Consider the following 26,349-nt stretch of genomic DNA (forward strand, 5'->3'; position numbering starts at 1 on the left):
TTCTTATTTAGACAAGTCTGAACCCCGGTCCTGCCTTATGAAGACCGGTGCCGTTGTCGCATAACCACCGGGTCGCCAATCATGCTATTTAGGTTAAATAATCTCTTGTCTGCTGCATGAGAGGACATTACAAAAACAAATATATTCGCTGAAGTCTCAGCAACAACAACAACTTCCCTGTTCCCTGTTCGCTGGTTCTTGACGTGAAAATAGTGAAAGCTCCTGCTCTAATCCATCCAGACTACGAACTTGTACCAGAAGCGTTACATGAAAAATGGTTGTGTGTATCGGATATGTCAGCGCCATCTCGTGGACAGTAGCATTGTTGTTAGGTTGTTATTCAAAGCGAGTTTCATAAAATTGAATTCAAGAAAGTACTTGCTTGAAAATATTTTAAGCTATTCAATTAACTTTCTTTCTTTACCGATTTTTTTATCCATGGGGCCTGGCCGTAATGCTTAGGTATCGATTTTATTTACCAGGAAAACCTTTTTTTTATAATGCTTAACCGTGGCCAAATGTTGACGAAAATGCTTTATTTTGATTGTCCCAGTTGTCAAGATTTATACAATAAACGTGAGAAAATTTGAACGTTTGTTATTTGAAATGTTTGTTTTGCATAAACGGATACATAAAATCATATTCTAGCTATGAATGGTGCATTAATTTGCACGATTAACGACACAACGACAGTCAACAGAATTATTACCCGTGAATAAAAATTCCTCAAATTTCTATTTTTAAACTAAAAAAATTATTTGCTAACAACCTTGAGATACGCTTCAAACGCTTGACCTGTATCGTTTATTTTTCTGTCTTATAGTCCTAAAAATATTGCCTTAGCTGTACGCGTATTTTGACACATTTTTTGACAGCCTGTGTTTCGACGCGCTACCAATTTTAGGCGGCAAAACGTATACAAAAGCAAGGTAAGATTAGTTTGGTCTCATTTCTTCTCGATGCAATCGTTTAAGGGTGTAGTATACATAAACAAAAAATTTTCCTACTTCCTAGCAGTATTATTCGGATGTGTGTAATCCTTTGTGAAGAAGAAATTGTGATACGATGGCGAATAAAAGTGAAGTGCATGCGTCGATCAGTAAGGTAACTGACAGTTCGACTGATGATGAGACCGGAATTGACAACGAATCAAGATCACAATCAACGCACAATGAAGGCTCCACCAGCCGTACCAGTATTCGACGTTCGTTGCGTGTTGTGTCGCCGAATGTGCGCTATTCGAAAGATTACGTGACAACAAACCGGCTCACGAAACAGCAGCGTGATGGGAACAACATCGTCGATTCGACCGATGAAACGGACGAAGAAACGGTACAGCCACGGACAGTAGGAAATGTGGACAATGTTCGGCGATCGCTTCGTATTACGTCTCCGAACGTGCGCTACTCGAAAGACTACGTGACGGAGCAACGAACGCCGAAACGGCGTGAGGCTAAAGCGGAAAGCTCGACCGATAATAACAGTGGCAGCGAGGATGATTCATGGCCAGCGAGCGAAAGTGGTGATGAGGATAGTTTGGAAATGCTGAATAATAAGGTTGCCGCAACAACACTGTTCGAGGCCCAGAAGGATGTACCCGGGACCGGTATTTACGGCTTCCAAACGCCAAAGAAACGTGGATTGATGAGCGCCCTGGCACAGGCTTGCAGCGCTACCCGTACGCCACGCGCAGATCCGAAGACACCGACGCATTTGCGAAAAATGAACAAGAAAGGTAGGATAAAGCGGTTGATCTGCTCGTCGTATTTGCTTGAAATTAATCGTGATGTTGTTTTGCTGTTTTAGATTTACGGAAAGCGTTACAAGCTTATGTGGAGGGAGAATTTTCCGCTAGTGAGAGCGATTACGCACCATCCGACGAGGAAGATGAGTCGGGTACTGATGATGGGGAGAATGAGGATGAGGAGGAGGAAGAGGATGAGGTCAGCGATTCTTCCGTTGATGGGCATTCGGATAAGGGACGCAAATCAACGACTGCGCGTAATATTGTACCACCCACCCCAAAGGCTCCCGTTCCGGCCAGTATACCGCAAGCTTCCGCCAGCGCTGGCCAAACGCTAGCCGGCTCTCGCGCCACTCGCAGTACGGTGAACAGAGCATCCGCCGGCACACAATACTTCGTCGAAAGTGACAATTACTTTTCGTCGCACACCAGCGCCAAATCCGCCACGTCCGACCACACGCTGGATCGGCTCAGTACGCCACGATTGGCCCAGGACGTGTTGCAGCGCTTGCTGCAGGACACGAATGCTTCCAACCTGCATACTGCCGCCATACAAGACATGCTAGCCGAGCACGAGCAGCAGTTCGAGCGCTGGATGTTTCTGCTGAACGAAGGCTTCAGTGTGCTGCTGTACGGGCTCGGTTCGAAACGGTCGCTGCTGCAAACATTCCACCACAAGCTGCTGGCGGACCGTTCGGTGGTGGTAGTGAACGGGTTCTTCCCATCGCTCACCGTGAAGGACGTGCTGGACGCGGTCGCGAACGAGTTGCTCGAGCTGCAGCTGCAAACCACGCTCCTCCATCACGAAACGATCGATGAGATCAAGCTAGAGCTAGCGCTCCAGCCGGATCGACACATCTTTCTGCTCGTGCACAACCTCGACGGTGCGGCAATGCGTAACGGCCGCATGCAGTCGACGCTGTGCCGGCTCGCCAGCATCCCGAACGTGCACCTGATCGCCACAATCGATCACATCAATGCACCACTGCTGTGGGACGCCTCGAAGCTGGGACTGTATAACTTTTGCTGGTGGGACGTTACCACCATGCTGCCGTACAGCGTCGAGACGGCGTTCGAAAACTCGCTGCTTGTGCAGGGTGGCGGCGCACTGGCCCTCTCCTCGATGGGCAGCGTGTTCGCATCGCTCACGTCGAATGCGCGCGGCATCTTTATGGTGATCGTGAAGTACCAGCTAGCGAACAGCGGTCCTTCGAACCCGAACTATGCCGGTATGCAGTTCAAAGATCTCTACTGGTCCTGCCGGGAGGCGTTCTACGTGAGCAGCGATATCGCGCTGCGGGCACAGTTGACCGAGTTTACCGATCACAAGCTACTGCGGATCAAGCGGTCGCTGGACGGGTCAGAGTATCTCACCATTCCGATTGAGCACGGTTTGCTGAAAAAGTTCGTCGATGAAGCTGCGAAGAAATTGTAAAACGTTCTCGTTTTGGTACACATTTATACATTGCATGATTTTTTAAACTGATTTCGTGTTGTCTTGATGTCATTATTGCATAATTATGTGCTACAAACGATGATGCTGTAACATCTACAGATTAACACCGAACAAATGGTCCGACGTTCTGTCTCTAGCTCTGTCTTACACGAACAATAATTATTGTTAGAGTTATTTACGCAATTGTATGCAATAATACATAAATAATATAAAATTTTAAACATTAAGACACCCTTCCAAAGGTGTAGGTGGAGGCGAGAAAATGTTCTTCTCAACGCCCGCTTACTTACGTTTGATACACCATGTAACTCTACTAATGATATCGGTATCGGGGAGTATTGCCACTACCATCCACTGCACGTAAGCAATCGTAGACGCAGACTCGTTGGCGTGCCGAGCGTCTGCTTACGCGCTGGAGGATGGCACTGGTTCGGCGACCCGACCACGTCAGTATACACTGGCAGGCGGCACCGGGCACATCCTGCTCACGCTACGAACGTACGGCACCCGCTGTGGGCGCCCGGGACATCTCCCTTCTCCTGGTTTTTCTCACCACTATCTCACCAGCCGCACGGCCGTTTTGTTTGTTTTAACGTCTGCATTTGTTTATCCACACAAAAGTTCATTTAGTCGTCGGTTTTCCAGTTCGATATTTTGTGCTTTATTCTGTATTGTGAATGTTAGCATCCTTCTCATTCCGTGCTGTATGTGAAGTGTGCCGTGTCTGCTGGCAGAGCTCGTGAAGGTGATTAACACATATACCGTAAGCCATACTATGCTAGGCGAAAAAATGTCGCAAAAAGGATGCCCTCGCGGGGGCTATTTTCTGGATCAATGGATTCAAGATGTCGCTGGTTTGTTCGGGACTCCGTCTTTACATCCCTGTGCCGTGCCGTGCGTACACATGCGTACGTCTTTGCAAGCATCCAGCGGTGAGCAATCGGCAGCAATGTGTACGCGTAGAGACTTGGACTATCGAGCAGATAGTATAAAGAAAAAGAGACATCTTCCAACTAGAGAAGAGGGTTTCTTGATATCCGCTTAGTGTTAGGTGGAAGCCTTTTTTCCCTTGGCATGGCAAGATTATGCGTATGCACGGCATAGCAGGATGTTTCTTAGAGTGTGGTACAAGATCAAAACAAAGGGACGAAAACTAGCGTATGTTTGATAAACAGGGGAGAGAAAAGGAGAGCCGAGAAAACGGAGCGAGAGAGAAAGTGTTTAGGGTGGGAAAATTGTTTTCCCCTCGTGTAAAGAGAACCTGTCGACTGAAGTCACGACAGGACTGTATGCACGAGAGAGAGAGATAGAGAGAGAGAGAGAGAGAGAGAGAGAGAGAGAGAGGGAGAGAGAGAGAGAGAGAGAGAGAGAGAGAGAGAGAGGTAAAGACGGAGAGAGAAAAGGATAAAGCGAGATGGAGAAAAAGAGAAACTATTTACGTTTATACGTTGAGAGTGGAGACTATATTATGTGAATGCATCCGGAAGCACGTGCCTACTACGTGAGTCCTTCCCAAGATGCACACCAAAAAAAGGTAAACACTCCTTAAATTTTTGTGCATTTATTTATATGCAACCCTCAAAATACTTATGACTCTCTGGATGCATTGAAATAAGCATTTTGGAGATTAGGTGGTTGAGAAACGGTATCGGTACAACCGCTACAACGTGATTAAAAGTAGCTAAGGCTACTAAATTGCATACTTTCAGGCGTCACAACACAAATCCAATCACGGAATACCATCTATAAATATGCGATTTTAACAAAGAAAGACGACTACGAGAAGTTTCAAGTTCAATTCTATGTAAGCTACCACAGCAGAGTACGACATGACGTGTCCGGGTGATGAAATGCTACATCTAAATAATGCCAAAATCCACCTTCACCAGGTGAAAGTGATTTAAAGGTAAAGCAGCATGCGTGATGGAATATGATGAAGAAAAAAAAGTACATTTAAAAGTAGAGAGAGAGAGAGTATGTTGTTAGTACTTCGTTAGCAGTTCGGAGCGTCTGTTTAGACGTTAAATTCGAATCTTGAATGCGTAGACCTGCGCATACGCGTATATAGGATGCTACTTTCCAGCAGTGCAAGAGAGAGAGAGAGAGAGAGAGAGAGAGAGAGAGAGAGAGGGGAGACAGAGAGAAAGAGAGAAAAGGAAGAGTAGAAGAGCGAAAGAGAGTAAGCTTACACGCTCGTGAATTGGTCGAGTTTTGTGCAGGGAAATGCACACACGTCACAGACACAGACAAAGACGGGACGGGAAGCTAGATTATACAACCGCACCGTATAAATACCAGGCAGAGCCAGCACGAAGGGTTGGCGGACGACGAACTCCGATTCTGAAATCGCTCGACGGACGAAAAACGTCACCGACGACGACGACAGCCCGACCGGGACGAGTCTCGGACGGGTTTGGTGTTGTATAACCAAAACCATTTCGCAGGAGCAGCAGCAGTCGCAGGAACGCAAATCACGCACGCACTCCGAAGCGAACCTGTGCGTTCCTTTGCTTACCCGGTGTGAAGACAAACAGTAGTATACACTCTCATCTGGACATTATGGGACGCTAAACTACTCCAGGAAAGAACAAAACAAAACAAATATTTAGATTACTGAAGGTGGTGGAGGAGATAGATGAAAAGTGCTTTTGCCAGGATACAGTTGCGTGCGTGTGGTTAGGAGGGTTAGGTGACAGGTGTTGTGCTGCCTACCCGGCGTATGTAACGCCGGTGCGTGTTTGTGGTGCACGGTGCAAACACGGGCGAACGCATTACTCTTTCAACCGAGACAAGTTCCTGCCAACAGCGGCACTACTCCACGGTGCAGTGGTTGATCGCATCCCATCTAATCGAACCACTTTTCTATCCCATCCGGATTCCGGGGACGTCCTCAGTCCAGTGCGCCATCAACTTGGGCCGAACCAGCTTCACCTCCGCCAACGATCAACCCCAACGTCGTCGTCATCTAGCCGTCATCCACCCATCCCAAATGCGACAATAGTATGGAAGTATGTTCGCCGAAAGGAGCATCCTGTGCCGTTTATATAATACTTTAATTTTCATGCACCGTAAGTACCCCAACTATACTTTACTGCTTCCATTTCTATTGCTGTTGGTGGTGGTGACGGTGTGCCAAGTTGAAGAATTGTCACTTGCGAAAGAGATCGGCAGCACGTAACACAAAGTGTCGTAACGCGTGTCTGGTGACGTCCGGTGGAAATAGTTCGTATAGGATCTTCCGCGCCAGGAGTTCACGATGTCACATTCTCGTTTTGGTGTATTGTGTGTGTGTGTGTGTGTGTGTGTGTGCGCGCGTATCGTTTACTCATCTCGCCCCATCGGAATGTTTGATTAAAGTCTTTTATTTTGCAATCAATCATTCGTCACTTCGCAGCTTCGTGTGTTCCTCGTTATCATCTCCACATCTAGCACTTGCCCAGCTATCCCAAAGAAAGACATGATCGATGATCAAGTGTCCTCTTTTTTCGGACCACGAGGACACACAGTCAGCTTGAAGTAGACAACTTTTTGGAGAATGAGTTGCCATTGCAGAAGCCAATTCGGACTCTTACGCAATGGTCACCAAGTGTGAGCCCTTACGGGACATTTGCTGTGATCCTGATAGATCTTCCGGTACTCCTTCCACCGCATTTTCTACCTTAGACATGAAATATATTGCCACGATTATTTATCTAAGCCAGCCAAGACCGTGTAGTCGATGCGGATTGCAACTACGCGTACACGGGACAGGCTTTTAATTAACTTCCCATAGTGGACATGCGATGCGTGGGTGGAATGAAATATGGAAGTGATTATTAATTCCCGGAAATGTCCGGGAATTCGTAGGACGCGGTAGACGACGAGATGAAAATCAATCACTGCGCACCACCCGAGCAGCTGACCTCTAATCAACTAGCGTAGTATAAAACTGCTCGAAATAAACCATATTGCCTGGTTGTTTTTTTGGGACACGATTGATTTAGCATAATATTTGCAGATATACGCACATGTGTTTTTTTTCGTACCCTTGCACATACATGCGTGAATGCTACCGAGAACGTTTAGTTGATGTTTACATCAATCGAGTTCCATTTCGATCGTCAAAAGTTTGTTGCCCCACAAATCTCCGATATCTAAAAACAATCTCTTGGATCAGTTCCTACGAAAATTGGATATCGTTAATACATCTACATACCACACATCTACACGGACATGCTAATCGATTGCCGATTGTAAAGATCTTGGATCAAACGTCCGGTTTGGGTTTGGTTGGAATTCGAGCTCCATCGCTGCTTTATGGTTGTTTAATTAATTTTCAAATTAAATCATTCCAACCATCACCCTGCTACATAGAAATAGAGTCTGTCAGGGAGAGGGAGAGACTAGCGGAGGGGGGATGTTATTCCTTCGCTTGTACGCTTCATTGTTTTGACCTTGGAGCTTGGTGGAATCGTTCAAGATAATCGCTGCGTATCTATACGCCACGATCCAAGCCGCGCTGGCTTGGTTGCGCATGCAAATTGATGTGATTTATGCTGCATTAGAGAAGGCATCTCCATCTGCCCGTTGCTCTGGTTGAGCGCGTGTGTGTGTGTGTACGGTAGATATAGGTGAACATGCAGTGGAGTGGCGATAGCGAAGGAAGTTGATCCGGAGATGCGCGTTTGATTGCGCGTCCAGCTCGAGGGGGGGGGGGGGACCAAGGTCGTTTTCATAGTGCGAAGTGAGTCGATCGCAGCACGGCACAAAACGGACAAAGGGCCAAGATTACGTCAGCAGAGAGATTTGGTTTGTTTGCATTTGCAACTGGATCGCTCGAGAGAAATCATTTACATCCCTTGCAATTGCTTTAAAAGTATAGAGTGTTAGCCAAGAATAGTCGAGGCGTTTTTCCCGGACCATTCCTCCGTAGTGTGAGGACTTTACTGCCCAACTACGGGGTATCAAGTCTAGTAAGCCCCATTCGATCGCCGGCGGGTCCTTAGAGATCGTAAAGCTTTTTCACATTAGTTGGGAGACCATGAAAGAGGTCACCTTATCACGAGTGAGCTCGCTTGACAGAATGAAGCTGTTTGTTAAAGAATTACCAAAATTGTTGCAAACTTCTCCTCCTGACGCTCGCATAAAATCCGCTTTGAACACATTCAATATTCATCAAAAAATATTACCTTATAGAGTGTGTCTGCGTGTCTTTCGCCCAGTATCGCTTTATATCCGCAGCTTTCCCGGTGGATATATGCATTATCCACACTTAATTCACTCACACGGTTTAGGATGATTCAATGCACACTCTTCTATACCCGCTTTGAATGCTGCTTATCAACCACTGTGCACCGATCAATTAATCATTCATATACCACCCCCACCACCCCGGATGTACCATGAGGATGCCCGTTTGCCCGCCTTCGGTCTCCGAAAGGTTGCGAAGCTTTTGACGGAAGGTTGCGCTACCGTTTCTTGGAAATTGGGATAGAAATCGAGAAACGCGTCACCCCCCGGGGGTTTGCTTTTCAAAGGGATAATCTAGGCTAGTTTAACTAAGCTGAGCGTTGTGTACGCTCCGGTACGCCGGAGGTTGGCAGGCATTGAGTTTTGACAGGATGTTATCAGTATCAATTTGTGCCTTCCTATCAATGCTCAGGCTTCCGGTAGTTGGAGTGAGCCTGATGAAAATTTCGGGAAATTTGTGGTAGCTCGTACTCATGTTCCGGGGCTAGGGGCCCACTTAATGAACCGATGTATCGTTCGGGCGTGGCGTCGATTATAGACAATTTTCCACGAAACAGTTACAGATCCGTGTGCTGATGTGGACCTGGCAATGGACAATCCAAACTGCCAACAACTGGTACGGTAGCTAATGCAAAGATAATGATAATTGGGTTAGAAAGAAAGCTTACGAATTAACGCATGCAATGCGTAGCGAAATCCGTACCTGTCACTAGGGAAAATGGTTTGGGTGATGATTATTTCTGGACAGGGTCGTTGAAGTTTTAAGGAACCCTTTTCCACCTTTTGCAATTGCTTTAACCCATCGCCATGATTGACAGAGTACATTGGACAATTTCCCGTCTTTCTGAGACTGTAGATGAAGTAGTGTAGAAGCAAGGATATTACCATTCTCGAGATGGGTTCGTTATTGTCTTTTTGTTTTTCATCCAGCCATCCTTTTTTCTGCTCGAATCCTTAACTCTCCAGAGCTGCTGTCCAACTTGAGCAACAGGTCCGTCGCTTATGTAAGCGCTGCTTGATGGCACTAGGAAGGAGTGAAGGAAAAGCATTGACAACAACAAAAACAAAATGGCAACAGCACAATGGGGGGGTAATTGTGCCGCAAATAGAGCTCCTTTACCATTGGTGCGCTCAATAATTGTGTGATGCCTGACGTTGGGTTTGGATGCTTCCAGGCCTAGCCCCTTTTGTTATCTGGTCGCACTTCAGTGTTGCCGGAGTGTCACTGGCCCCTCGGTGCGCTGGTCGAGAGCCAAACAGGAAAAGCTCATTGACACCCACCCCGTGCACCATTGTGCAGCAACAAGCGATTCTGTTTGTATGTGTCTGTGTGAGAAAGTCTGTCCTATTTTCCAAATGAACAAACCAAACGAATGGGAATAGTTGATATAGGGGCTAGGATGCAAGAGAATCGCCGGGAAAATGGCCGGTGATGGGAAATGAATTAAAAACTCCGACGATCTCGCTGCAAATGAAAACATCAATAATGTACGCTGAACGCTACGTGGCAGGGAAATCGATTCATTTGCATTGGCCATATGCTATTCTAAACCTGAACCTCGATCGGAAGCTGTACACCGCGTACGTGTCAAAAAGTCTCGCCAGAAACAAAAAAAAAAAACAGACTTTATTACACACGAACCACTATTCCAAGCTGCCTGTTGACCAGAATATTGGTTCGACGCTTGATTGGGTTCGTCATTGCTGTTTGGGAAAACAAAAAGTAGATCTGTGTGCCTCAACCTGATCCGATCCTTTACTGCTCCAGAATAATGTTGTGCCGGGAGTGTCAAAACAACACGAACCTCGGAAGCCAAAAAAGGACTCTCCAGATTAAGGTTAACGATGTGAGAAAATCGAAAGAAAATTCGAGGACCATTGGTGTTGGGCTAAAAGCAACCTGATAGGAACCGAGCAGAAGAAGGTAGAATATCCGGCACCGCAACCGCAATAAAAACTCCTCCCTTTTTGATCCCCGTCCCCGTTTTTGCTTCTGCCTCTTGACGCTACCAAAGGTGACGAAATGAATGAAGCGCACACGTCAACAAAGCAAGCGAATGAGCCACCGAAATAACACATCTGATGTGACTTCTGACACTCGCCTGCTGTCGTCCATTATCGAGCCGGAGGGGAAGCTTTTGGGTTTTATTTTTGGAACCATATATTTTGCTCCGCGACGCTTATTGTTTTTCTCTTCTGATAAATGAGCCTTGACAGCGTAGACGGAGATTAATAAGGTGCCGCCAAACTAGCTGAAGCAAAAGGTGGATCTAGGATTGGCTGTTTAACTGTACAAGTGTGGTTTTTGTTTCATATTGTTCGCCTACTTCTGTGCTTGCGTGCGACGCCTGTAGACGCTTGGATGCAATCGCGCTCGGTGACAGTTGGGGGGGCGTCATGATGAAAGCTAAATGGATGATGGCGATAATGATGATGCTGATGATGAAGATGTTCACGGCAGATAGACTAGTGTGTTCTCAATTAAATGGTAGTGGATTGGAGTTGTCGGGCAGCAAATTGGGGGCGTTCGGGTGTTGTAAAACGAATTGGCCCCGATTGTTGATGAAAGTGTTGCTGAATGGAGCGATCGCAACTAGACAAGAAAGCAGCAATGATGAGGGTTGCGTGCTTTGGGCTCAATTATGTCTACACGTTGTTGTGTGGATGCGTTAACCCTCTCTTGTGTGGGCCTACGTTTATGTTGATAAATTAGAAATAAATGGGAAGTTCAACTGCAGAAAACTATGGCTGGGTACAAATAGCTAGATATGGTCTGAACGTCTTGAAAACATAAAAAGTGTTACCCCTTGGACCTGTAGCATGTTGATGTTGAAGTCCTCGCCCGCTTCACAAAGAAAACCTACGGATCGATGAAATTTCTGGTCTAAAATACAGACTCAAACAGTAATGGTCCAGAAATACATACCCACATTGTAGACCTTGTGTGGATTTGCCTTGTCCCAAATACGCTCTTTTGCATCCAGCACGGAGGACTCGTCGATGAAGAAAGTTTTTCGAAGGAGAAACGCTAGGTCTGTTTCGTACTGCTCGCAAAACTAAAGCAGCAAACAAGATGGCGTTGCTCCATGAATTTAAAACTTTAGTTCAGTAAGCTGATGCCGTGATACCACTCACGGGGTACCACTAGTGTTGTCGGTTACAAATCCATTGCATCCTTTACCGTACATTAGCTTTGAAGTCTGTCATGCTATAAATCAATCCATGGGATCTAAGAAAAAGGCTGCATCGGGTGGGCTGTCCAGTGGCATTCTCATGACGTCTCAGCTTATGCAGCTCGTCATGGGCTTTTTTCGGCTCCTCCATTTTCCTTTCACACATTCGAGGCTAAAAATTAAAGGCAGAAAGATAATATAAGTTGACTCGTGCCGTTTCAACAATGACTCAAATACTCATATTACGCGTATAATTTGTAATCACCATACCCTTTTGGACGAAGATATGATGAGGTCGAATAACTGAAGTCTAGGCGTTGTTCTTCTTCGTCTTGGCGTAACGATCTTCTTAGGTCACGCCGGCCATCTAATGGCTTACTAGACTTGTCGATAGCACATAATTGGAGGGACGATCCGGATAGGATTTGAACCCCAGATCCTGCCGTTTGAAGACCGGTGCCGCTATCGCCTGCACCACCGGCCCGGTGGGGGTTGTTCTAGATAACAGACTATATAGAAAGCTATTAAAATGTTCAATGATCAACCCCAGAAGCCACTTCTTTTACACTCACCGGAATTTTCCTTTCCAAAAATGCATCCTTACGACCAAAAGCAGATTGAATCGCTCAAGTTTAACCTCAAACGCTCGGTTTGGTCAATCGCCCAAAATCAATAATTACAAATCGGCATTCAACAGTCAACAGCCAGCAAATGGTGAAAGGTTACAGGCTACCCGTGTACAGTCATCAACAAGCAATCCTGTACACCTTCGCACTGTACGATGTGCCGTTAGGAACCAATCGTTGGATGAAAAAAAAGCTATCGAATAAGTGTAAATGGTCACCTTCATCGTTCCTTTTCACTGCGTTTTTTTTTTTAAAAGGAAATGCCCTTCCTTTCAACTACACGTCTTACTGCTCCCTCTTTATCCCATCGCTGCACTAGAATTGAAAACGTCCCATCGCGTGGCGAAACGTATTACGTAATGCCATGCGGTGTCTACCGAGCCCACCCCCTAACCGCCGGATTGGTGGCATTTTGATTTCCTTTCGTTTTTTGCTGCTGTAACTGTGTGCTGGTGTATAGTTTGCTGGTTTTGTTGTTGTTGTTGCTGCTTTAGTTTTAGTTTTGCGTTGTTGCGTTTCGATTTTCTGCTGTGGCCGTCGGTTTCGGGGGGCCATCGTTTTGGTGTGTTTGTGTAAGCAGCTGGAACCGGAGTTCGGCAGATCGATATTTTGGACGTTGGGAGGGTAGCCAGCCCTGTGTACGCGCACAGTTCCTGGTTTCCGGGCCCAGAGCCCCAGTGGATTATGGGTTCGTGTTTGCTAATTTATTCGCCAAACAACGCTCCCAGTTTAGGGAAATAAGGGAAGGGAAGGGGTGAGAGCGGGAAAGGAGAGAGGGACAGAGTGAAGGTGGCACCGAAGCTCACGAAAGTATGCGTTTTAAAATGTACTATCCCGCTGGTGCTTCCTGTTTAGCCGGGACCTTAATCCAATTGTTCGGTTCTTTGCCGGGCCAGTTTTAATTCGATTCTGTGTCCTGCCTACGTTCTAACGTTCCCAGCCCGCCCGTACTCGCCCTATAGGCCATTCTCTCTAGCGAGTTGCTTGAGTTGCTGGTTGGTTGGCATTTCAGAATATTTACCCTCGTACCGTTGAACCTAGCAGGCGGGGATGGTGAAGACAAACAAGGGGAACAGGGGCTGGTCCAGATATTAAAAGCATAGTTTTTCAACTCTTTCGTACACAGGTTTTGGGGAGCAAGGAGGGGGGGGGGGGGGGCGTGCTGACGGTGTGTGGCGGTGGGTACAGTTTTTATTACACCTCGTCAGCGGGTCATCCTTCCAATAGGTCCTGGGCATTAAAAAAGGGGCCATTTTGTTCTGCTCAGTCGCTATCGATTCCTGTCCGTTGGATGATCTACTGGTAACTGGACGTATTGAGAAGTTGCATCCCTTTCAGGCAGGTTTCGATATGAATAGCTAGAACGGAGACACAAATTAAAAAAAAAAAAAGAGGAGAGAATTAATAATTGAGCCTCCACATACACAGACAAACATATAGATTACCTTGTAAGAGCTCAGAATGGAGCCTCAATCGTGAAGTTATGGAAGGTTTACAGAGCCCTCCTAACACATGCAGTATCGCAAAAAGCTTATTTTCGACCTGCTTTACAGCCGTGAAGAACTCATACTCGACAGGACGAGAGCCCGAGGACCTTTTTTCAACTTTGCTGGAATGTTGGAAATTTATTTCTCGCTCCTTTTTGCTTCCATGCCGTCCGTTGGTGACCTCCTTTCTTGATTCAACTTCAATGCATCAATAAACAAACGCAGCAAAGGGTAGAGAGTGTTAAATTGACGATTGATTATTGATTCGATTCAGGTCCTGCGTAGGGGTTGAATTTTATGGTGGCCGTTGGATTGATTTGACTGCTTCTCTGTTTGTGTGTGCGTACTAATACGGACGTTCTCAGAATTCATGACTAATAATTTGCGTGCTATTTTCTTTCCTTTTTTCCTTATAAAGTGATCTACGTCACGCGGCCATTCGGTGTCATCTTCGAGGAGTATGTTGTGGACCAGGGCCGTAACTTGACGTTGCGCTGCGACTCCAAACATCCGGTACGATGGGTACGGGAGGGTCGCCGGGAGGACGTGCGACAGTTCCAGGTAAGTCACCTCATGGCAATGGCAGGAACTTCCTGACAAAAAGGGAAGGAACCACGCTGTCACTAAATTCAATCAACATGATCCATATAGGCTTATCACCAGCAAGACCCGTTGTTTAGGGGCGTGAAGCTCCTAGAGCGGCGCTCTGGTAAAATGTCATTCGACGAGTATCGTGCCACTCAGTGGTGCTTACTTCGTTGCTACCAACTGAAAGTTTTCCGACCCAAAACTCGATACTCGACCCGTCTCGTGCCAACGCAAGAAGCTCCATAAGGTTAGCCGGGGTGTAACCCTTGGGAAGAAGATACCCTAGCGACCACTCGCCCCTCCCAATATATGTGCCATCCAGCCGGGAGTAAAACCTCCGACAGTTCGCTTTTGTTTTCTGCCCCTTCGGGTTAACTTGCACGGCAGGCTACCGGAACGAGGCTTTTTAACGTTGGCAACCGCATTAGCAAACACACAAGGAAGCCAAACAGAGAACTGGGTTTTACCTGTCGTAAGGCTTTCACCATCGGTGAAAGTTTTTATCATGAAAGTGGATACCACCGGACATTGGTGCCGGTGCCTGTGACAGTCAAGCTAGCGCCTGGTTGGAGCTCCTACGGTAAAAACTTTCCAACCAAGTTCGCTCCAGAAACACCCCCTAAGGGGGGACGGTGGTTGGTCCGGCGTCAATAGGTCACATGTCGGGATGGTTAGAAACTATCCCTCGGTTCAGACAGGCCATCAAAACAACAACAAAACCACACACATAAATAAGATGTCAATGGTCTATAGAAAAGAAGGCACTGCTATTAGGCGCACGTTCCTGGTCACGGCACCGGACGAACGCCTGCGAAAGCCTGCGGGACCGCAATATTGAAGTGTGCGTAGCGTTGATGCGTCTTGACGCAATGTGGGCCACAGAATTCGGGATGGTATTCACAAACAATGGAACCGTTGCTACCCGTTGTTGGCATATGCTGTACGCGTTGCTCTATTATTGCCCTAAGGGTGGTTCTTTGTCTCCGTTTGCTTGTGATTTGCTTGCTAACAGGTGAGGAGTGGGTGAGACAGTATCACCGACAAGGAAACCATCCCTGGCAAACCTCGCAATTGTGCACATTGTTTGCTGGCGAGAATTTCAAAACAACTGTACACGAAAAGTGCGACAAAACAAAAGAAAATCTTACCCAAGGAAAACTGTCTTGCCCGAGCAGCAGCATCTTCCTGCAGCCTGTTGCTGGGTAAAAGGTGATGCTTTGATACGGGAACCCTTTCATCCACCAGAAAAACCCACATCATTGCTGGCGGAATATCACCCCCCGGGAGGGTTGGTGGTTAGCTGCGAATGAGTGTACTGACGCCATGCTTTCGCGCTAATGAATTTGTATCATCGTGTGTGCCGTAAGAGCTTTGAAGAAAAGCGTACCATGTCCGGAGAAAGTGGAGACACTTCACCGCACCTTACCGCACTCATTCCATTTAAAATTCCCCAACAGTGCTTTGTTCTGGTGAGGTCGGGACATTTTCTCCTTCTTTTTTTTTTTGCTATCCACACCCCCTTTCTTGGGAATTGGGAATGACTTTCATTGTGAAAAGCATTATCCGCAAGCTGCTAATTTTTATACGTTTCGCTTTCGGTTTTGCTCATAATGGCACCCGATGGGTTAGAAGCGTGGTGGAGCGATCTTAATGAAACCACTGTGTGGCGATGTGATGTGTTTGCGGGTCACCTACCATACCGTGCGATTACGTTTGCAAATGCGCACTACGATAACGGCCGACAGAAGATGGTGGTCAAAATTTGAACGTTTGATTGATTCGTTCGTTTACATGATGATGTAATTGTGTATGAATTTTATTTTTCTTCACTAAAAGCCTTTAAATTCAACGCTTGTTCAACAGTGAATGGCAGCAATATATGTTGGCCACAATCAGCTGCATTAATAGTTTTTCTGGAAAGGTCCTTGCCAAAAATCCAAAGAGCTTTACGAAGATTGATCAAAATCTTGTACATTCTAGTAGGGAACTTACCGAGGTAGCCGTTGTTTCTCACAAAATTTACAAAAATAGTCTTTAAGAGAGACAAAGAGAGAGAGAGAGAAAGAGAGAGAGAGAGAGAGAGAGAGAGAGAGAGAGAGGGAGGGAGGGAGGGAGGAAGAGTGGAAGAGTTACATACAGGGTTTACCGTCTTAGTTTCGACTGGTTGCCCATATTTTTTAACTTGCCTCATTCGGGGTTTGACTGACTGTGTCAGTCGGCATCGGATTTTTTATTGAGAGCATTGATTTTCTCCCGCCCGATTTATGACAGCTTGTTAGGCCATTTGTAAGGCCGCAAGAATTTTTATTCCTTATTTTTAGTAAAAACAATATTATGCTATCGGTCTTTTGTGAACATTTCTTCCTCTACTTTTGTTTTTTTTTTTTATTAGATTGATTTGTGTTGAAAATAGTAGTTTTGACCACCATCTCCTTCGGTTCGGTCGATAGTTGGCGGCCACAAATATCAACGCAAACGTGAGCACCTTCCCTTTACTATTTACGCTGTGCATTGCTGATGTGTTGGTTCGTCTGAAAATAATAAATGTTTGAAGTAGTGCTCGTAAAGCTGTTCCTTCTGCAAAGCGAGAATGCGAGGGAATTCAGCGGGCCCACTTGCCGATCGGGTGAGTAATATTTTGCGTGAGCTTACGCAGATTTTGCTAAGCCAGCACGTTTGCCATCGTTGGGTAACCTCTGCCACAACGCCACCTCTTTTTCTCTCGCCCCTTTCCAGCGCCTTTCCTCAAACGAAACGAAATGTGTTTTATTAGTCCTCCACTGTCGAGCAAAGCATCTCGAGATTTCATTATATCGCTTCTCTCTTTCTTTACCTCCATTCTTTACTCACCAAAGAAACCCTCAAAGGTAGGAATGATTCTCACCACGGTCCCAAACTCCCATTGCCATCCCTATTTTGCCCGAGGTTTTTTGTGTATGGGGCTGATATTGGCGCATGTGTTGCTAAATTTTAATTAACCACAAGCACGGCACACAAAGCATCTTCGCCTTTAATCCCCGCCCAGCTATATATGCGTCTACCACCCAACGGTACAAACAAATGGCGCCCTCCGGTTCGCCTTCATGCGTGTCGTGTGGTGACGATCGATCGCGAAACTTTGACTCCCGTATCTCAACTCCCGCTGGGTTGACTTTCGAGTTTTGAGGATGCTCCGAACGCAACGAAGTTTGAAGCAAGTTTGAGGCAAATTTGGGACGCTGTCGTCCAGCTTGCGTCCTTACTGGCAGGGACATTTGAAGCAATTTGTGGCTTCTCGTACGTCATTTCGCTAAATCATTGCTCTCATTATGGCTGCTTACGAGCGCTGTGCACGCGCAACGGTAGTTGCCAACTCGTATAAGCTCGAATTCGGGAAAAGGGTGAAGACTTTGTGGCGTGGGCTAACGTCAGCTTGTCTTTGCCGCCTCATCGCACTGGAAGTTTAGCTCATCTTTATTATTATAATTTATTCGGACGTCTCTAGAGTGGTGGAATAAGCGCAACACTCCAACCGCCCTCTCGTGACAACGCAATATACTTATCGAGGGAAGAAGCGAATAGCCTTGACAACGTGACATAACTAGCGCGCCCGCTAGTTCACTTGAGATAAATCCTCCGAAACTGTGTTTGGTGTTGACTTGAACGCGGGGGAAGGGGAAGTGGAAAGAAAACAAAATAGCGGTCGGACATAACAATGGCAGATCAAGCAAAGTCATTAAGCAGTCCTTGAATAATCGGGGTAATAAAAATGGCGTTCCATTACGGCCGAAGCAAACACTTTGGTTTGGTTTGCCCCCTTTGCACAAGGACAGTTGGTTGGCTCAGACTCCAACGACCATATAACTCGTCGAGGTGTCCTAAGGATTTATCGTGCCAGCGTCATCAATTTGCCAATCATCCGACGTAGCACATCCTCGCAATTAACGAATCGTTCCGCAAACCACTTGCCAAAAAGCAAAAGCTTTGCAAACTCCTTGCCGCAAAAGGATGATCATTGTTACTTGGGTGACTGCGTTGGCAAGAAGGGAAAGTGGCACAGACACAGCGAAGAATGCTTTTAAGTAAAGGATCCGGTGAAATAAATAATATCCTTTCATTTATCTCACTTATTCGAAGACATTTTACATGTAAAAGTGAGGATTTGTTTCGGTAGAAGGAAACCGAACAGCAAAACGTATGGAAAGAATGAAAATGGAACACACATACAGCACCTGCACACACATCAACGTCACTCTCAATCGCACCAAACCGCTTGTCAGCAGGATCGATCCACGAACGGATGGTACCCTGGTCGGGGTCTGGAGCCTTGGTTTTTATTTTTCTCTCTTGACAACTCCCCCCCCCCCCCCGCCCAAATCCCCTTCCTCAAAACCTCAAAATCGTGGGATTTTCCCACCGGCTACCAATAAAAAGATAATGCTTTTTTGTTTTCTCGCGCTCGCTCTCCGTCGATGCTTGCGCCGGCGGTGACCAGAAGGGCTTTGCTTTATTTTACCGGCTACCGGTCGCGTTTGAAGAGAAAGCATAAACGACGGTCGGAAAAGCAGAGAAGAGAGGGGGGGGGGGTGGAAGGGATGGCTTTGTGTTTGTGTTTGGCAAGCCAGTCCGAGGAACAATGGAAGCTTCCGGGTGCCGCCGGCACTCATAAAAGCGTGAAAGTAAATAGAAAGCCCTGCCCGAAACGGCGTGCCGTACATAATTAAAGACACGCCACTGTTGTTCATCGCACCGACTGTGACCGCGGCGTTGTCATTAGGGATAGTTTTAAAATCCTTCTGTCCTGTCTTCTTTTTTCGCTCGAGCCGTTGGTAATAATTTATGCTCCGAAAGGTGGAGCATGGCTCTGGATTTCTACAGACAGTGAAGTCCCGGATGGTTGAGACTTGAATTCCGGCGAAAGTAAAAGGCACGTGGAAGCACAAATTTCCAACAAACTAGATCAAATCTGCGCCGTATCGTCGTTCCACTCTATCAAACAGATGGTACATTTTTCGGGTGCGCACAGCCGCGCTCCAATAAGATCAGTGGCTGCTGTTGCTTGTGCTCGTGGAAACGGAAGTGTTGTTTTATAATTCACCGTTTTCTTTATGTTTTTTCTCCCCCACTCCAATTCTCCACCACTCTCCTCCTTTTCACTAACATCCCATCCCATCCCTAACATCCCTCCCCATGCCTTCCTTTTCCATCCGACAAGCGACGTATGTCTGCAAACCGAAGCCAAAGCGCATGGTAGTAGAAATTTTAAAAATAAAATAAAATCCACTTTATCGTCCGATGCCAACCGGAGAGAGGTCCTGCTCTGTGCCACCTGTCGCTGTAGGACGGTTCTCTAACACTCCCCCCTGTTTTATTTTGCAGTGTGATGATGAAGAAGCGAAGCCGGGCAAGAGAGAGCGAGAGCAAAAAAGGGAACAAAGCTGTTATTTCGATTTCCGGCACTCCGGATGCAAATCAGTGCCTTTTTCCAATTCCCACGGGTTACGGCACACAAACACCGCTGCACCGCTGTGAATAGGGCGCTAGCAAGTTGAGCGATTGATTGATTTCAACAATTTTACCAACCATGGCTGGTCGATGGTGCGCTTTAAGATGAAGTGTTTTTATTTTTTCGCTCCTGTAGAGAGTTGCTTATAACCTCCATAAAAATGCTTCTCCTTCCTTTCCTTACTGCGGGGAGGGTGGGTTTCTCAGCTGCTCTCGGCAACTTCGATTTCTTACAACTGTCGATACGCTCTTTGAGGCTCTTGAGTTGTTTCCCAGTAGGTTCCGGTTGAGATCAAACGGAAAGCGCACTGTACAGCATTCGACTCACTATCTGTCAGCTGTGCTCTTCCCCTTCTTCTTGCGATCCCATAAATAGCTTTCAGAAATTTGTGGGAAGTCCTTTTCTAACTGGCTCCTGCTTTATCTGGAAGCATTCATCCAATTAGCGATGGGAGAGTGTGGCGATAAAAAGCGATCCAGCTGCAGATTTATTTTTAATCCAAGAGTGTGAGGCAACAGAGGGTTCTAAGTGTGTGTATGTGTGAGTTTTTTTTTTAGAAACAGCTCTGTCAGCTCACATTAATTGTGGTTGAATGCTTTAAAGCATGAACACTTAAAAGAGAAGACACTGACCTGACACTGGAAGCTGTGAACCATTCGCCCAGTTCAGTTGACCCGAGCGTACCAGCGTACCTATCCGATCCAAATCAGTAATGGTTGGCTAACCGGAGAGCTTAAAGATAGTTGGCTTCATTCCAGTATCCTTAGCATGAGCTAACTTTTTTTGCGGTCTCTGTCTTGTATGTGTTGTTTTATCTGACATGCTGTTATAGAGAACAAAATCATCTTGGATTTATAGATGAAAAATTGGTCGTTAAGGAAGTATACCCATGATGTGTTATGCCGTGCCATTAGATTTAAAAAAAAAAGATTAATAATAACAACCCAGAAGCAGATAGACAGAGTGTTTCCTGTTGATTGAACAGACAAGAATAGCATGTCAAAGCATCACATCTGTACTGGCGTGTGTCGTGCAGTGGAGATTACAGGAGGAAGAATTTCTTGTTTTCCTCTGCAATGTGCACGCAATAACCAGGCGTCTCCATTACTCGAAAGCTACCAGGCGACTCCATCGCTCGAAAGCTACCAGGCGACTCCATCGCTCGAAAGCTACCAGGCGACTCCATTGCTCGGAAGCTACCAGGCACAATCGTAAATATGTCAAATTTAAATGCTGACATGATTACCGCACACAAACATTTTGCACTCATTGCTATAAGCTACCGTAGTTCGGAGCTGAAAGTTTGCAATAAGATAAATAGCCAGGTTGGGAAGAAAGTACCACAACATTATTACAATCTCAACCCAACGAATCAATCACCTTCGCCTAAACGCGCTCACCGACTGAAAGAGAGGGCTGGCCAGGTTAGCAGGTACACTTATAAATAACCTCCCACAGAAACCCGTCATAAAATCTGGCTCGTTGTGAGGGTGATTGATTTTCTTGCCACGTAAAAGTACGGTCAAGTGCCAAGTGCACGTTAGCTTCAAACGAATGAGGATGGAAAAAAGCGCACCTGAACGGTTTGGAGCTTTGTGGGATCGCGTGTAGCGTACATGTTTGCACTGGAGCTTAGCCGGGGGCTTAGTGAAAGAGAAACGTATCACATTTTGTTTGAAATATTTCCAAACGATTTCGCACCGTTCGTGGGATCAAGGTGCATTTGCCGTACAGTCAACAGTGTCTCGTTTGCTGTGATTTAATGATTGCTGTACTTTGCCGTGCGCTTTTTCTTCAAATACACTCCAATGCAGCTGGACGGTTCGCTCGTATTGACCAACCTGACCGCGAAGGACGGTGGCCGGTACACCTGTTCCGCAGCGATACCAACCCTCACGACCGTTGCCGTACTGGAGGAACCGGATGCGGACATGTCCTCCACGAACGACACCAGCACCAATGCGGCTGCGTACGAGTCAAGCGATACGAGTGCTGGGTATGAAAATGCCACCACCGAACCGTACGGCGGTGAGGACGTGGACGGATCGTCGTCAGCGGCGGCCACCGTAGAGGAACACTTTGTCGAGCTGCTCAAGGTGAACGTAAAGGTGCGGACACCACCGCTGGCCGTGTCCAACTTTTACGTCCGTGCGTCCACCATCATAGCGGTGCTGGTGTGGGAGGTGATGCCGAACCGGACCGGCGGGTACGCGATACGCGACTTTACCGCCGAAATGCGCAAGATGCGCGAAACTATCGACGAACCGGAGCTGCCTTGGGAGACGATTGATCCGCGCCATATTAGCCCGAACGCGGTAAGAGGGGAAGCGTAAAGGGTGGAACGCCTCGAATAATGTTCAATTTCAACGTTTTTACTGCAGCGGCAACTCGAAATCTATCATCTCATCCCGAACACGACGTACGAGTTCCGGATCTGGGGCAACAACCAGCTCGGGGCGGGTGAGATCGTGACCATACTAGCGACCACGCAGCCTCGCATGGAGGAGAAAGGTAAGTAGCTTGTTTTTATTTGACCACAATGCTAGACAGGGAAGATACTAGGTAGCAGCTCTTTTTTTTTGTAGAAAGATGTTTTCCTATCTAAAATATTGGGCTCATAAGTATAAGTTATCGACGCGTTTCCCCGGCTGACCATTGCAATGTTTAATGGGCTCTGCCCATTAAATTGACGTTCACTTGGAAGCACTCGATCAACACTGTGTTGTGCAAAATGACGTCAGACATTTCGTTTAAAGAAGTATTCTCTGAATGCTTCAACTTTTCCTCTATTTTTCCAACTTTTTTTCCAAAATATGTATTCAAAAACGAAAGAGGTTTCGTCTTGCGAGCTCAAATGGAAACATTTGAGCGTTCAATTTTTATCCATTATTCTCCAAATAGATCTTGATCGGATCTAAAACATATGACCTGATATTCTTCTTCTCGGCTTAAGGATTTTCTAAGGTCAAAGCCGGTCATCGAAGAGGAATACTAGACTTGTTTATACCACGTAGTTGGATAGTCAAGTCCTTACTTGGAGGGGGGGGGGGGAGACGGGGGGACGGGTACAGAAGGGAATGTTTCGCTCTGGATCATTATGGGTCGCCCTACAACATCGCAAATGAATAACAATGCCAGAAAGAAAGCAAGCACGGATCCTCTCACTGAACAGTCCTTGCAAAACTCGAACTTTAAAAGGCTTCAGCTTTCCGAGGCTCTTCTTATCTTCAGTGTCCGAAACGAATGAATATGATCTGTGAGATCCTGATCCCTTTGATGCAATGGTTCTGTCCGTAATGGGTCCTCACGTTTTTTAAAACGCTGTCAACATACTTGTGAACCCAATATGTGTATAAACAGACACAGTAACAAAAAAGAAAGCGATAACCATTATTTTTACCTATTTACGCAGCTAATACCTGTCAACGATATTTATGAAGCATTGACTAGCTTCTTACGATAACTTTATTTTTCCCCATTACACACATCCACACCCCCCCCCCCACACCCCCTCCCCCCACTAACCACTACAGACCTCGTCCGGCGGATCATGATCGATGCGAAGAATTTCGACACCCGTGTCTGGATAGCGGCCGTCGGCATCGTGATGGGTACGCTGGTCATCCTGTCGCTCGGTACCTGCATCGTGCTGTACAAGGAGTGCCGCGAACCAGCCGGTAGTACAAATGATTTTACCCACCGCTGCCTAACACCACCTCCCCTGTGCGCCGTCACGTCTCTCCCGTAGCTATCCAATCCAACTCCCACATCCGGCACACGCCGTAAGCCTAGGGCTGTAGCATTTTGTGTTTTCGTTGTTGGATTTTTGTTCTGTTCTTCAACATTCGGTCTGTTCGTTAGCTCGTATTATAAATCTTTCTGTAGCGTAGAAGCTCGGCTATCACACCCCGATCTGATGAGTGCCTGACTCGGTAGCCGCTGCTGTAGATATTTAAGTGACTGTTTGTTTTGTTTTGTTTTTTTTTTTTCAAAAATTTTTGTTCCACCTACTTAGGCCTCTCGTATGTAGTGGCATGGCATGGAAGTTTGCTTCGTATTCTTGCTCTGTCTACACCGTAGCTAAAATTTCGTGTTCGTGTAGTGCAACCCCACCTGTGCTGAGTGAAAAAGTCAAACTGAAGCACAAGAGCCAACCACTCTTTCTCTCTCTCTCTCTCTCTCTCTCTCTCTCTCTCTCTCTCTCTCTCTCTCTCGCTTCGCTCTCGCTCTCTCAAACCACACACTTTCTCACACACGTATACTCTCAAAGACCAATCTGACAGACCGCGTTTAGTCTTCTCGATGCGTTACTGTTGCCCACTTAGCTATGAGTGTATTTACGTTCAACCAGTTCGTTTAGTGCGTTAGTGCGTTTCACCCAGTGTCAGTGGCGTAGCTAGTAGTGACACATTATATGTTTTAGTTTTATCGATACTGTTACATGGCTTCTCGATACTCCAAAAAATCAGAAACAAATGAGAGGAAAAAAAGAACAAAAAAAAAACCAGCCACAGTAACTGTTTTTGTTTCCGTTTTCACCATGTACCGTGGTTTTATGTTCGTACCCATGCGCTTTTCACCAGTTTGTATAGTTTTGTATGTATTTTTTTCCCTTCGTTCTGTTGTCGGTTTTGTTACGCTGTTATTTGTTTTGCGATGCACCGAACGCTAGATCACCAAAGATACAATACCGCAAGTGATCCGAAAAATAAAACACCAGGGGCAAAGAAAGTGAATCTCTGTGAGGCGTGTACAAACGGGGAAATCTCACCACAAATGGCTCACGATTGGAGGACAGTGCCAGCAGCCTACTTGCAGGCGCTTGCAGCCCGCCCATTCCGCACCGCACCGCAAACACGTGCGTTGCAATAAATGTGCCTTGTTGATGTTTGCTGTTCTGTTGTTGGTTGCAGTACGTTATTTGTGTCTTCAAGCTCGTTCGGCCTAGTTTCCTAGAGTTGTTCCCGATTGGTTTTGTTTTTGTTTCCGCGTCCCGTTCTTTGTTTTCAATATTCTAGTGGCTAGCGTTTTACTGTGTGCTAGAATATATAGTAATTTAAAAGCCTACCTGCGTACCATTTAGCCAAAATCCTCAAACGCACACACACACACTCACAAAAACTCTCCCACAAGCCTCAATAAAACCGCAAACAAACAGTAATCCCATTGCCGCTAGATGTCGCCATGGTGGCGTACACTTAACTCGCCCTTCTCTCACGCTCTGTATCTCTCTCTCTCTCTCTTTCTCTCTAACATGGTTTTTTCCCCTCTCACATTTCCTTTAATCTCACCACAACAATAACAACAAATTAACCCCCCTCGCGTACTAAAAACCGTGTGTACCTGAACGATAAACTGTAAACAATTACGTAAAAACCCCACACCAACCCACAACAAACCGTTGCGTGCATGCCGTGAATTTCCGTTGTGACGCTCACGCCAACTGCGTCCAAAACAGCCAACGATAAGGACGAGGAGCTGGACAGTCTCGAGCTGGTACCGAACATTATCCTGAATCCGGGCTTCTGCGACTCGGACGACCAGGGTCAGAATCCGCTCTCGCCACCGATACCGCGCACCCTGCCGTACAATCGCTACCGGATGAATGGGCACGGCACCGGGCCGGCCGATGACGATGACGAGGACGACGAGGACGACGACGACGAGGAGGAACCGATGACGTTCAGCCGGCGGATGTCAATCTTCTTCACCGGCAACACGATAAAGCGGATTTGAGTGAAAGTATTCCCGGAGGACTCCGTGTACTATTGAGCGAGCGTTTGCCGCCATTCCTTTTTTCTCACCCCGCCTGCCGTTAGTTGCCGCATCGAATTGGCAGCAGCTTCGGACACGCTTGTACAAGCCACAGTGTACTTAACCGAACGTGCGCATACACACACACAAACGCATGTATACTTACATTCACACTTACACTCACACTCACACTCTAATCAAGTGTAATGTAGGGTAAACGGAGGAGACAGGTTTTGCAATGTCAGTCTAGCAATTACTGAGCAAACTAAGTGGAGGAATACTGTCCCCCTCTCTCTCTCTCTCAGTATTTCTTTCTCACACACACACACATTCAGAGACGCCTCGCATCACGAATCGTATGCTGCTTCGATGCGCTACTACTACTCCGTATTAGTATCCCTCGCTCCCTCTCTAATCCACGATCATAATGGTTAGGGAAGGTTTCCCACAGATGGCGCTGGCAGTAGAGACACTGTGTGCCTCTCAGTACGCAAAGCCAGTGTCAGTTTAATTTCGAGTTTTGACGTGCCTTTCCTTCCTTTCTCTGCGTGTACTGTGTTTTGTGAGACCCCCCCCCCCCCCCCCCCTTCCCATTCCGATTCCTATCTTTATTGGGTGCAGTTAAAAGTGACAAATGACATACGTGAAAGGAAAAAAAATAAGAGAGCTTAAGCTTTTTTCAAACGATCAACACCACCAATAAGTAATGCATCAATGGCACTTTGTGGTTGTGTAGAGCACGTTTTGCTCGTTTTTTTTTTTGGTCACGCTCACCAACAGTTCCGGCCATCTTGAAGGAATTTTTGT

At 46.5% G+C, this 26,349-nt stretch overlaps 3 protein-coding genes across 3 annotated transcripts in view; 2 read left to right on the top strand and 1 right to left on the bottom strand.

The window, feature by feature from the left end:
• The window catches only part of LOC126568277 (armadillo segment polarity protein), a 369,973-nt gene that overhangs the window by 201,457 nt on the left and 142,167 nt on the right, over positions 1-26,349 (bottom strand). The gene's annotated exons all lie outside the window — the stretch shown is intronic.
• Positions 1,066-3,179, top strand: LOC126568613 (origin recognition complex subunit 2). Its single transcript, XM_050225158.1, has 2 exons — positions 1,066-1,735; positions 1,807-3,179. The coding sequence occupies exons 1-2, from the start codon at positions 1,066-1,068 to the stop codon at positions 3,177-3,179; spliced, it is 2,043 nt and encodes a 680-aa protein (XP_050081115.1).
• On the top strand, positions 6,185-25,554 carry LOC126558075 (uncharacterized). The gene is made up of 6 exons (XM_050214022.1): positions 6,185-6,268; positions 14,134-14,276; positions 21,603-22,103; positions 22,170-22,299; positions 23,322-23,465; positions 25,247-25,554. The coding sequence occupies exons 1-6, from the start codon at positions 6,211-6,213 to the stop codon at positions 25,522-25,524; spliced, it is 1,254 nt and encodes a 417-aa protein (XP_050069979.1). The 5' UTR covers positions 6,185-6,210; the 3' UTR covers positions 25,525-25,554.

Source organism: Anopheles maculipalpis, chromosome X (assembly GCF_943734695.1).
Source record: "Anopheles maculipalpis chromosome X, idAnoMacuDA_375_x, whole genome shotgun sequence".
In the NCBI taxonomy this organism is placed as follows: Eukaryota; Metazoa; Arthropoda; class Insecta; order Diptera; family Culicidae; genus Anopheles; species Anopheles maculipalpis.

Bases quoted from the DNA above. Each gene is read 5' to 3' on its own strand.
- LOC126568613 (XM_050225158.1), top strand. From the start codon at position 1,066: ATGGCGAATAAAAGTGAAGTGCATGCGTCGATCAGTAAGGTAACTGAC. The intron at 1,736-1,806 runs GTAGGATAAAGC...TTGCTGTTTTAG, and splicing joins GCGAAAAATGAACAAGAAAG to ATTTACGGAAAGCGTTACAA.
- LOC126558075 (XM_050214022.1), top strand. From the start codon at position 6,211: ATGTTCGCCGAAAGGAGCATCCTGTGCCGTTTATATAATACTTTAATT. The intron at 22,300-23,321 runs GTAAGTAGCTTG...TAACCACTACAG, and splicing joins GCCTCGCATGGAGGAGAAAG to ACCTCGTCCGGCGGATCATG. The intron at 23,466-25,246 runs GTAGTACAAATG...CGTCCAAAACAG, and splicing joins GGAGTGCCGCGAACCAGCCG to CCAACGATAAGGACGAGGAG.